Source organism: Anastrepha obliqua, chromosome 2, assembly GCF_027943255.1.
Source record: "Anastrepha obliqua isolate idAnaObli1 chromosome 2, idAnaObli1_1.0, whole genome shotgun sequence".
Taxonomy (NCBI): domain Eukaryota; kingdom Metazoa; phylum Arthropoda; class Insecta; order Diptera; family Tephritidae; genus Anastrepha; species Anastrepha obliqua.
In genome coordinates, this window is record NC_072893.1 from 98,405,043 (window position 1) to 98,418,683 (window position 13,641).

Below are 13,641 nucleotides of genomic sequence, written 5' to 3' on the forward strand. Positions count from 1 at the left end.
CTCTGTATAATATATGTGTACATCTTAGACATATAATACAATCACAATTTTTTAACTTTTTAATCTGAATCTTTAGAAAACTTCAAGGTATTTAGTTTTAGTATAATATAGTGTAAGTTTTAAGTCGTTCAAAATCGCATTTATGTTTTGTTTTGTTTTGAGACGAAAACGATATTGAAATTTTCTTCCATATGGGGCATATATTCGAAAGCCTTTTATATGAAATTATCAACACCTCAGCGAAAAAGCTAATATTGAATGCGCTATAAAACTATGTACCCACAATTTTTTTAACACTTCTGAATAAAAAAATGGTGTAATTTGGTTAATTATTTTTTAATTAATTGATTTTTTGTAAAATTTGTACAAAGTTTGAAGCTTGGAGTTATATGGTTTTCGTTTGAGAATGAAGTATACATTTATGAAAACATTTAAAAATGTTAAATACAAAAAAAAACATAACTATAACTTGGTAATTTGTCGCAATCCTATTATTTTGAACACAGCTGTAGGTATACAAGTATATGTCAAAATTATGTTCACTTTTTCATCCAATCTTGTTTAAAGTTGACTTGCTTTTCATTTATCTTTTTATTTTCCCCGTCCATCCATCACCGTCACTTGCTGCTGTCATCCTCATCTGCTTACACCTGCTATTCGCTCAAAAGCCGGCGATCACGTTCAATAAACTCGGTCACATCGACGGGCACTTCAAATAGCGGCAAGGACCGAAACAACAGGTGCGTTTACCGCTGTAATATTGCTGTTAACTCAATAAGGTTTTATACCAAAGCGTGTAGTACAGAATATTATATATCCTACAATGTATTTATTTATTTAATGGTGAAGTGTGCAAATTCAATTTTATCTAAATATTTTACCACACTGGTTTCTTTTGCATAGCAATGCATCGCATACATCCGGTGACAACATTTTAGAGTCAACAGAGAAACAGGATGTAAATAAAGTGCCGATACCCGCCTATAAAATTGCTATGCTCGGAACTTCTGGTGTTGGTAAAACAACATTAACCTATCAATTCACAACATCCGATTATATTTGCGCCTACGACTTGAGTCTGGGTAAGTGAAGCGTTTGAGAAAGCGAGTTACACCCATTATAAACATCACGTTTTAACTGAGCTGCCCTTATATTTTTTTCACCTGTAAGTATGCTCGAAGTTTTGCTTTTTGTTTATGACTTCAATCGGCTAGCAAATCTTTGCTTCGGTAAAATGGAGTGCGAAATGATAAATTCACTGTGTGCACACTAAATAAAATAAGGTTAAAAAAATTATTAAAATTATTTAACTGCACCACAAGCGCATAATATAGGGCCCGCCATCTATCGTTACGGATTTGAACTAGGTATTATTTGAAGAATGGTAACACTTAGCTGTCATCTGATTTGACAGAAAATTAGTTTTATTCTTCGGCTGAACGAAAATGGTTGTGTATACGCTCTAAGAACGCTGGGAAATATTGCGACATTAAGAAGAAGAAAAGCACCGAATGAAGCGTATGTGCGTTACTTTGCGAAAAAAGTAAGAGAAACTGGGTTGCTTATTGACAAACCAACGCGTGACCGACCAAAAACCGTGCGTACACCCGAAAATATTGCTGCTGTGGCCGAGAGTGTTCGTGAATCACCAGGAACATCCGTTCACCGTCGTTCTCAACAATTGGACATTTCGGAGACATCATTGAGACGAATTTTGCGTAAAGACCTTGGTATGACGCCGTACAAAGTCCATATGAATGAAGTTGTGTTCCATCATTAACCGGAAGGATTGTACTTCAAAATAAAAAAAACAGTTTGGAAAAATATTGAGTAGTTTCTTTTTTATATCATTTTTAATTCCGTAAAGTTATATGGCGGACCCTGAATAATTTGCCGAAAAAATGGTTTTTAAAGAAAAGGTCAAACTACTCGTAGTTGATTTAGATCACATGTAAAATGGCTGGGTTAAGATATTAAGTCTAGATGAGTGTGCGCATATGCGTGAGTGTGAATGCAGAAAATTTATTGATAATGGATTTATAAGAAAGTGTATATGCATACGCATATAATGGTGCGTTTTCGACTTTAAAATGTCAGGCTCGAAGAAAAATTTTTCCGAGTTCACATTGTCACTTCTATCGCTCATTACGAGCATTAGAGAGAAAAAACAATGTGCATACGCAAGTACGTATAACTAAAAATGTGTATGTATGAGTTAAAAATAGTAAATAACAAAAAAAAAAAATACCGGTCTAACGGTTAGACGCGATAGAAGTGAAACCTTCCGTAAAACAAACTGAGAGAGAATAAGACGAAAGCAGCATTAGGAGCGGGATAATTATAGGTTCATTATAATATTGCTATAAAGTTCATATTTTATTTTCTTCATTTTATTATTATTCATCCTCAATGTTTTCAATTTCAACAAATGATACGAGTGGCTTATGATAGATAAAATATGATACAAATGCTTTGGTTTCGATGTTGTCAACATATCTTTGAAATACCGCGTCAATGGTTGTTTTTGATCGTGTTGTCGATTCAGTGCGATTGTTACACATTTTTAAATTGAATGTTGTATTGAGAACGTCAATTAAAGGAACCGCTGTGTCCAATGCAAAATTTACGTTAAAATCGCCACTTAAAATCATTGGAACTTTATTGTAATCTTTTCTAAGTATCCGCGATACTTCTGGTGTATACTTTATTAAATTTTCGTGAATGAATTCCGTGATGCTATTTATTGATTTTTTTTTCTGTCGATATTCACGACACTTTTCTGTATTATTTTTCGGCATAATTGCGGTAAATATTTAAAAATGAAAATATTTACGAATATAAAAATACACACGCGGTTGCTATTATGAGCGTCCCCAGCAAAACCTGCGTGACCGAAACTCTAACACAATTACATTTTTTTGAATGTTACAAACACATATGCACGCAGGTTTTGCTGGGGCGTGACCGAAACTCTAACACAATTACACATATGCACTCGTATTTGTTTGAAAATCGACTTTTTTTTTGGTTCTCCGTCACCTTTGGAAAATGTGTAAACAGTAAGCAAACTTTATTCATATACTTTTCCTCATTTTTGCATCAGTAAAATTAAACAAACGCCGTAGCCGAATGGGTTGGTGCGTGACTACTATTCAGAATTCACAGAGAGAACGTCAGTTCGAATCTCGGTGAAAACACCAAAATTAAGGAAAACTATTTTTCTAATAGCGCTCACCCCTCAGCAGGCAATGGCAAAACACCGAGTGTATTTCTGCCATGAAAAAAAGCTCCTCATAAACATATCATAAAATAAAATAAAATAACTGTATAAAAAAATTTTTTTTCTTGTGATTCGAACCAAGAATTTTGGATCGGAAGCTCACATTGCTAGCCGCTCGGCTATCGCGCCATGCTGTCGGCGCTGGCCTAAAAGTTATTTAGTTCGTCGCTACGTTTATATGTAATATTCGTAGCCAAGAGTGTCGCTTTTTTCGTTTCACTTTTTCTCAAATCACTCCCAACGATTCTAAAGAAGTTTTCACTTCAAAAAAATAACAATTAAAACCAAATGTGACAAGAAAAAACGGTGCTTGTAAGTGAATACGAATATCTACAGTGCTAAATCTTGCTGGACAAAGCATGCGTAACAGAGTTTATCCCAAGATGACGCCAAATGGGAAGCAATTAATGGGAGCAGGCGGCTGCCGTATCCGAATGGGTTTTTGCGTGACTACTATTCGGAATTCGGAGTACGTTGGTTCGAATCTCCGTGAAACACCAAAATGAAGAAAAAGTTTTTTCTAATAGCACGCCACAAATAGGAAGAGGAGCACGGCCAAACACTCAAAAAGGGTGGAAGCGCCAATTATAGAGAACAATCGATCAATGACAGGAATGATAAAATACTCTTACGAATACGAATATGTATTCTCTGTATCGTGATAGCAATCTTGATGCAGGCACCTCTTGCTTCAATGCACCAGTATATGAAAACATAATACGCCCTGCGAAAAGACTGCATATTTCATGTGAGAAAAGAACAACAACATGAATTCAATAAAAAATATACCTATTTATTGTATAACACGTACATACATACATATATGTACTTATATATTGAACTTAGTAAAATTGAAGGTTAAGCTTAGCTTGTTTTGACGAACTTGTGTACATAGCTAAATTAAAAATTAAAATGCCACTCATTTGTATGCAACATTTTGAGAACAGACCAAGTGATCCTTTGAATATTCTGAGAAAAAAAAAACACGAAAGGTCGGATTAAAAATAAAGCAGTAAATTGAATTATTGCTTTTATTTATTTGTTTAACTTCAGTTCAACTACACTAAACGCGCTTGGGGAAAAGTAAATTAAAGGTGCACCTACATACACTTATATATTATAACAGAAATTAAAAATAAATAGCTAGTAAATTAAATTTAAAGTTTTGGATTTTAAAAACTGTCATCAAAATTTTAATCATCAACCTCAAAAACTCTCGAGTTCTAATTTATAGAACGTAGCGTGATGTAATTAAAAACAATTGTTTTTTTTCAAATACTAAACGATTTCTTTACTGAAGAACAACGCCTTCTAGTTCCTATATAAAATCGATCGCTTAGGGTTAAAGAAAAAAGGTGGTCAAAAAAAATTCTAGTATCCCGTGACCGATGAAAACAAGTGGCATTTTAAGATAATTTAAGATAACTAAATTTGTTATTTTTCGTTCCGGCCTAATTTTTCATTAAAATTAAAAGTTTTCAATATATTTTCAATTATATTAGAAATACTTTTTTGGGTGGGGATATAGGCCGTCCAGTAACTTGCCTGTACTATGTCTGCCCAGTTACTTGCCTGGGTTCCCCATCAGGAGGAGCTTCTATCATAACTGGTATGATAGATGCAGGAACCGTTTTGGCTGACGGATCGCTACCCTCTTCTGTAACCATTTGTTTCGGCTGGGCTTCCTTATTTCCGGCAGCCTTCTGCCTCCATGGTTTCATGGTAACAGAGCTGAACCGGTAATTCAGTCGGTAGCCCATTCTTTTTACGGTTACGTGCGAGTCCTCCTCAATGCTCAAAATGCGCCACGCTTCGGTTTTCAAGCCGCCGTTTTGAGCTTTCAGAAGCCCTACTGCATATTCCGCAGACTTTTAATATTGTGCATAGGGGATATATCGCCCTCCCTTTTCGTGTCAAGCTACGGACCTCTCCCTGCCGCGAGCAAACCACTCCGTGGTCTTCTCCTCCTAGCAGTCCACAAGTAGTAAACCCGGCCTGAAGTAAACCCCACAAACGGCCAGCGGGTGAGTCCTCATCCATTATAGCCTCCTGAAGCACAATTAATTATTCCTGCCCTGCCAAGCGAATGCATTTGAAAGCAGCCCAATAGCTAGTTCGCTGTCCATATTATCCAGCGGAGCTGCCGGGGGAGGAATACCCTGCCGCTTCCTGGGCCGTACTGAAGGAGGCAGTGCATGTGCTCGCTGCCCCTTAGCCTCTTAGCCCCCGCGCCACTCAACCCTGTCCTATAGGGGTCATCCAACGCGCCGGGCTGTCCAGATGGGGAAGAGTCAAGCGTATGCTCCTTCCCTTTCCCCTACTTGAGTCAGACGACTACCCGGACGTTGCCGACCAGTTTTCCCAATCCGTTTTTCCCAAAACTTTTTTCCCAATGCTTACTTTTCCCAAAGGCAAATGTTCCCAAATTTTTTCATCCAAACTGTTTTTCCCAAGACTTTTTTCCCAAAAGTCATTTTTCCCAAAACTTTTGTTCCCAATAAAATAAATTCTTTAGAGGAGTTCTACGCAAAAATACGGTGGATTGCGTAGCCGGAGTCGGATTGATGAGGGTTATTTTTTTGAAGCGCGGCCGAAGGCCGCCCACGCGAAAAGGAGTTCTACGCAAAAATACGGTGGATTGCGTAGCCGGAGTTGGACTGATGAGGGTTATTTTTTTGAAGCGCGGCCAAAGGCCGCCCACGCGAAAAGGAGTTCTACGCAAAAATACGGTGGATTGCGTAGCCGGAGTCGGACTGATGAGGGTTATTTTTTTGAAGCGCGGCCGAAGGCCGCCCACGCGAAAAGAAGTTCTGCGCAAAAAAAAAACAAGTTTGGGAAAAATAGGATTTTAATTGAATTGGGAAAAATGGTTTTGGGAAAATTGGTTTGGGAGTTATTTTATTGGGAACAAAAGTTTTGGGAAAAATGACTTTTGGGAAAAATGGATTGGGAAAAGTGTACGGTAACCCTACCCGGACTCTGAGTGCCAAAGAGGTTTGTGGCTCCTGCTTGCTGGAGATGTCTGCCCATCTCGCTGCTGGGACAACTCCGGTTGATTACTAACTCGACCAGTGTCCAGCCTTGTGCTAGGTAGCAACGACAACGATGTTGGTTAATGCTTCTCTTCGAGAGTCTCCCAGCTTTACTGTTTCAGATGCTAAGTCTGTGGTGACTGGCCTACTCGCTATCTCAGCATCTAGGACTGTATAACCCACGGCTGGTGGATAGTTCATCATCCTCACGGGCGTGTTTGAAAAGCGACACTTCCGCCTCTGAAAGCCCCGCGAGAAGATGTTTGCCCAGCTTCTTCCTGCCCTTTTTGTTATAGTTGTTCGTATTGTTTTTGTCTGTTTTTTATATTTGGTTTTTCAGTTTTGTAAATTTTGTTCGTACAACCGCCTGTTTGACAAGGCAAGCTCGGCAGTCTTCAAATTTTTTGGGGACCTCAAAGGTCCACCGCGCCAGCACCACTTACCGCGGTAAGGCCACAATTACTCCTCAATTCGCCCCGGTGTTGAGGAAGCGCGGTTAAAATACAGCCGAATTTACCTCCTGGCTGCCCAACAACTCATCCAATGGGCAAGGTGACATATATCACCCTGGATTAGGAGGTGGCCGCTCTTGGTCATCGTTTTCAAGCGGTACCAGACATCAGGTTGAGTTACCGTTTGCACGACAATTCCTCCTGATGTTTGGATCCGTCTTAAGATCCGAGTAAATTCCTGCACCGAGTCAATGTGCCTGCCGTAGCAGGTACCAAAGCAGGAGTGGGCCAATTAAGGTAATCGATAATTTAACGACAAATGTTAGTAATTGTTAAAAACAAATTTATCGGTATTAAGCTCATTGCAGAAACATTCATACGATTACAGTAATTAAATTGTGAATGTATATTTTTAAAATGAAACCATTGCAAGCAAAGACTCCAAACATGCAAACTCTCTCCGAAGATGCCTGTTTGTTGATATCCATACAGCTGTAATTTTTTAGGAATACCTAAAAACGAAATGATCTATATATTTTTATCTAAAAATATTGCGACTAGGCTTTGTGCATCACCTTTCAATTTTTACCATTTTTCAACTTCCAAACTTTAGACATCTAAGATTATTCACTTTGTAACTCACTTTTACTTATTTTTTCATATCGGTCTCCCTCCTTACAGACGACGATTACGGCCAAAAAACGGTATCAGTACTTGTTGACGGAATCGAGACGGACTTGGAAATCATCGATCATCCTGCATGTGAAATGTCGGTAAGTAACTCAACAAACAAACCGTTTGCCGTCTACTGTTATTTAAGGTAGTAGTCTGGTCAAATACTCATTTTTTATAGATATTTCTTAGGAATTTTTTTTATAGTATGTTATTATTGACATCAAATAGTATACAAAAACAATTTGTTTTTATTTATTTTTTTGTAGTAGTGTGGCACCAAAGTAAGCGTCTTAAAAAAAATAGGTTGCTTGTCAACAGGATTTTGGCTCTTCAGGACATCTGAAACGAAAAAGTTAAGCTGATTATTATTCTGTAGGCTTGTCACTCTGGCAAATGCTACAATGGGAAAATATTTTTGAAAAATAATAAAATGGCAGAGTTTTTGGAAAAAAAGGTATGTTTATTCGGGTGGAAATCAGACTGTAGTGTGGATGATAGGAAAAGTAGGAAATGAAAGGGAGTGTTTCGAGTGTAATGTGTCTTGAAAAAGTCAAATCGATGATGGTACTTCTTAGTGTTGTTGACTTATTAACGTCTGATGCACAATCGAAATTCAACATATCTTTCATGAATTCGATAAATGTTTCGTAATTTTTCACGTTTGTGTAGATGTAACTTGATCAATTCCATTGCGATTCCATTTACCTCCTTTTCTATATATATTATCTAAACAAATAAAATTAAAATGTTGTTTTGAAAATTGTAACCATTACATCAGTATTTTCTTATGACGTTGTCACGTTAAACTATCGTCAGTAAACCGACTTTACAGACAACCTCTTATTTTTTAAGACGCTTACTTTGGTGCCACACTACTACAGAAAAATATGTAAAAAACAAAAATTGTTTTGTATACTATTTGATATCAATAAAAACATACTATAAAATTAAAACGATCGTACTTTATTTTCTTAAAAAAAAAATTCCCACAAAATATCTATAAAAAAGGAGTATTTGACCAGACTATTACCTCAATGTCAGCATCGCATTGTCGAGTTACCGCTCTGTGCCATAGGTACAGGCATATGCAGAGAACTTTCACTATACAATACGAGGTGTGTTAAAAAAATAAGGTGAATTTAAAAATTGCGCGGGCTACGTATATGCAACTTTCGATTATTATTCGATTATAGAAATTTCTATTCTTTTTTATGTTGGTACACTCGTCTCGAAGATATGTTCACGGTTTTAGCAACATAGCATATTTAGTTTGTTTGTGAAAGCCATAAATAAGATAAGTGTTAAGGGAGTTCGGCGATTTTCTGCTATCGATTGTTGGCTCTCCTGGACTCTGCCATTAAAACGATTGGGATTTGGTTTCGATGTCATAACCAAATACTCATGATTCGTCACCAGATATGGCCCTTTTAAGCAGCCTTATTTTTTGAACACACCTCGTATACTTATACATATGTACGTTCTCTGCACATTACATTCATATACTGAAAGCACTAGTACCTTCTCATACAGCGCATGACATGAGCATATGCTACTGCTCTCAGCTAGTTAAAATAAACTGCCATTAGCACATTGGTGAATTTTGTGGTTGTTGCAGAAGGTGTACAATTTTTCTGGCATTACTTAATAACAATATGATTTTTCAACTAACCATTGCCTTTTCCTTCGGATCATTCTTGTTATCAAATTCGATTTTCTCTTTCGACTTGATTTTTATATTGTGCAGACGGAAGCCTTTTGTTCGACTTACAACATTGACTTATTTGTCGTTGTATATTCAGTGGTGGATCGAAATTCCTTCAAGGCGGCAGAGAAGGTTTTACAGTATTTGAAAGAACATGAAATGTTGCTGACACGTGGCGCTATTTTGGTGGGAAACAAAACAGATCTGGAGCGACATCGGGAAGTGAATCGGCAAAGTAAGTACTGAGTAGAAGGGGAGAATAATTTAATGATTTTGTAATCGGTGTAGACTTGGAAAAGGGTATTTGAAATCAACAGCTAAAACAGTTTGATAGTGAAGGGTTCTTACCTAAAGCTAAAGCGTTGCTAAATGTGCGATTTATCATTCTAAGTAAATGTAACAAATACATATATAAAAAGTGGCAACACGCTCAGCATTGCCACAAATCAGCAGTACAGTCAATGCTAGTAAGGGGATTCGCAATGTTGCGTATAACCGGCGAAAATTTTACTACATACAATGACAATAGGACAGTTACAACACCTTGTGAACCACCTAACTGTCTTTCGCTAAACTTTGGAGGGGATAACACATACAGCGATGAACCAAAGTCTGCATACACCCTCTATTACAATTTATTTCAAAGTCCAAAGAGTTTATTGAAAAATGTGTTTTATTTTAAACCTTTTTCTAATTACAGTCCATTATTAACAAACCCATTACTTAGCACAAAATAACAAAGTTATGGGAGGAAAACGCAAAAACTACGTTGACAATAGTCTACATACAGTACAATTATAACTTACTTTATTGTGAAAACTTTAATGAATCCCAGATATTGTTGCTTTTTCATGTTTAGTTGGTCCACTTTTAGCCTGCAACTAATTAATGTAATAATAATAATGGTAATGTGTGTTTTCGAATGTTATCTTGCTGAAAGGTCCGCCCTACATCAAGCTCCAAACTATGCACCGACAGTTTCAAATTATTGTATGTTACAGTAAAGATTTGTATACGATTCATGCTACCTTCAATAAATGTTATTCTTCCAACTCCAGTTGCCGCAACCATTCTTGACAGTTGATACTAAACTCTTCAGATTTAATGCAGTCTTTTTTCAAGACTAGTTTTCCCCTTCCCTAGTTGACTTTGACTCATATGCTTCTTACGACTTATGTTACAAGAAAACCTCAGTAATATTAGTTCCTGGTTGTAAACCTGGCGTATAAAAGCTAGCGAAACCAAATCTATGCAGATTACTTTCACGCTTCACTATTGTTCATGCCCTGCCGAATCTCTAAAGAATACCAAATATTTAGGTATTCTGCTATACAGGCATCTCACGTGGCGATCGCATATATTTTTAAAGCGAAAAATACTTGGGATGAGACTCCGTACACTTAACTGATTTATATATATATATGTATATATATATATAATTGACGCTTATACCCTTTTTGGGTGTTTGGCCGAGCTCCTCCTCCTATTTGTCGTGTGCGTCTTGATGTTATTCCACAAAATGGAGGGACCTACAGTTTCAAGCCGACTCCGAACGGCAGATATTTTTTATGAGGAGTTTTTTCATGGCAGAAATACACTCGGAGGTTTACCATTGCCTGCCGAGGGGCGACCGCTATTAGAAAAAACTTTTTTCTTAATTTTTTTATCTTTCACCGAGATTCGAACCGACGTTCTCTCTCTCAATTCCGAATGGTAGTCACGCACCAACCCATTCGGCCACGGACGATTATTCGGCACAAAATCAGACATTTTCACAAAACCAAAAGTATATGACACAAAAAAAAACAAAATGTGTCGAAGCAGTTTGTTTACCATGTGTCTAAGCTTGGTTTATGTCGTTTAGGTTATGTTAGTAATCGACTAGTACACACTGCTGGCGGCAGCTATTAACAAACAGCGGAAACTTAATTGTGCACCTAATATTTATGCCGAGAATTTCATGAGAATCGGTCTATCCGTTTGTCCTGTAACCTGTCCTTAGATGGATATAGAAATGTATCTATTTTAATATTACTTCTTCATATTTCTCTTATTTCTAGTTGGTCGGAAACTGGCCAAAGAAATATGCTGCAAGTTCATTGAAACCTCTTCCGGCCTAGATCACAACGTCAACGAACTACTTGTCGGAATTGTTGCACAGGCGAAACTAAATCCACAGCGCATACGCAACCTCAGCGAACGTGATCGTCAACGTCTCAGTCTACAAAGCGCAATACAAAAACATCGACAAATGCATATTGCACCACGTCGCATGGTGCGTCAAGTGTCTATGTATCACCCTGACGATGATGCAACAGAGAATGTAAACAAAGGCTTCAGTGAAATTAAGGCGGGGAATGATTGCAAAAGCGGCGACATCATCAATGAAAATCATCAACCAACTACCACTGAGAGTAAGGGCCCAAGTAGTGAGCATACCGTCAGCAAAAGTGTCTGTTCAATAGGGATAGTAACAAAGCCAACTTCCACGACAAATTATATACATCAACGCTCCAATAAACGTGCTCTCAATCTGGAAAGTATTCTCAAGATGGGTGAGAGTGAGTTAGAAGATGAAGAAGAGTCACAGCGGCATCCAACATTATTCAAGCAACAGCAGCAAGCACACCCTTTAAGTAAATTTGATTTACTTATATCGGGCGGCAAAAATAGTTTAAATTCATCGCCGAAGAGTCGCCGCTTTTATGGTGGTGGCGCTGTAAGTGGTGCTATCAGTGCTTTAACGAGGGGAAGGCGTTATGTTAGCGATGATGCAAGCCATGCAAATTATGCGGAAAGTAATGATCACTTGCTAGATGAAGGAAATCGCAAAACTGTATCCAAATTAACGAATCGAACAAAAGTTTTCCTGTCATCGGTGTTGAAGTTCAAAAAGGCGGTAAATATGCGACGTCGGAACTCCTCAAGTTGTAGTGACCTTTTTGTTATATAAAAGTAAAGGAAAGAAGCAATCAATGAAAAGATAGTAGAGAAATTAATTTGAATTGAATTGTAATACGAGTATAAGTCAGAATAGTGACATGTAGAATCTCTAAGCTAAAAACCAACTCCGGAGTTTCGTCCTTGAGTGATAGAACTCTCACTGGAGTTCTGGAATCTGTACTACACCGAGATTTTCCACCACATTTTTACACCTAAAACTGTACTAGACGAATACCTTCTACTCAAATATGAACGAGCCGTTATCAATAAAACGGTCCGTGGATGACATATGGCAAAAATAATTTTTTTGTTTTTTAGTAGGACTGTTATAATACAAATTTCAGCGTGATATGTCACATAGTTTGTTTTCTGTGCTACTGTAAACAAATCAAGCTCGAGTGTGTTCTTCGAATTTAACGATGGAAATTCAAGTTGAACAAAGAATTTGTTTGAAATTTTGTTATTCCAACAAAATTGCGGCTTCAGACGCCTTAAAAATGTTGTTCAAAGAGGGCCGTACATCAACCCAAAAAACCACGCCAAAGTCGCTCAAAAATTAAGGTTATGCTGACTGTTTTTTTCGATTACGAAGGTGTGGTGCACTCGGAGTTCCTTCCGCAAGGTCGATCGGTTAACGCTGAATATTATTTAGACATTTTAAAGCGTTTGCGCGAGAACATTCGTCTTAAAAGGAAGGAATTGTGGGACAACAAGTCATGGTTCTTGCATCACGATAATGCACCAGCTCACACATCACGTCTTGTTCGCGATTATTTGAACAAAAATAATGTTAATATCGTTCCGCAAGCACCGTATTCGCCTGATATGGCTCCATGTGACTTTTTCCTGTTTCCCAAGCTCAAGTTGCCGCTCCGTGGAAAACATTTTGAGACAATTGAAATCATAAAAGAGAATTCGAAGAACACACTCGAGCTTGACTTGTTTACAGTAACACAGAAAACAAACTATGTGACATATCACGCTGAAATTTGCCATGTAAGCTTATAACAGTCCTACCAAAAAACAAAAAATTTATTTTTGCCATATGTCATCCGCGGACCGTTTTATTGATAACGTCTCGTTCATATTTGAGTAGAAGTTATAAGCTGCTTCCGATTCGCTGATGAGAAAGCAATAACAAATTCAACTACTTCTTAAGCGTGTTTTCAATACTAGTTAGCTCGTAACTAACTTTCTTAGATCAGTTCTCTCAAGAAAGGAAATAAGCCAATTATTTCCCAAGATTTCTTTTTATTTTTTGTATTCTCTTTTACATTTAAAACTTTACATCACTTTTTTTTCATAAAGGCGAAAATGCTATCCGAAGCTAATATAATAGATGGACTAAAGTTGAGAAAGAGAAGTTTCTATGTACAACGTTCACATAACCCATAGCTTGTCTGCCGTCTTAAGAGGCACTCATGCATAATATAATTTTATATAAAGAGTTTTTTAAAAGACGCAAGTAGGTTTTATTTTAAGATAAAACATGTAAAAATTCGAATTCTTTCACTATTTTTATTCAAAATACGGTTTTTTACAACTATATGTGAAAAA

At 37.2% G+C, this 13,641-nt stretch overlaps 1 protein-coding gene across 1 annotated transcript in view; it reads left to right on the forward strand.

The window, feature by feature from the left end:
* The window catches only part of LOC129238287 (uncharacterized), an 88,105-nt gene extending 75,840 nt beyond the window's left edge, over nt 1-12,265 (forward strand). The window contains exons 9-13 of the mRNA XM_054873325.1: nt 669-740; nt 904-1,082; nt 7,446-7,537; nt 9,184-9,376; nt 11,202-12,265. Of these exons, the coding sequence (XP_054729300.1) occupies nt 669-740; nt 904-1,082; nt 7,446-7,537; nt 9,184-9,376; nt 11,202-12,094 (1,429 nt within the window). The 3' untranslated portion in view covers nt 12,095-12,265. The remainder of the gene's footprint in view (nt 1-668; nt 741-903; nt 1,083-7,445; nt 7,538-9,183; nt 9,377-11,201) is intronic.
* Nucleotides 12,266-13,641: the final 1,376 nt, after the last annotated feature.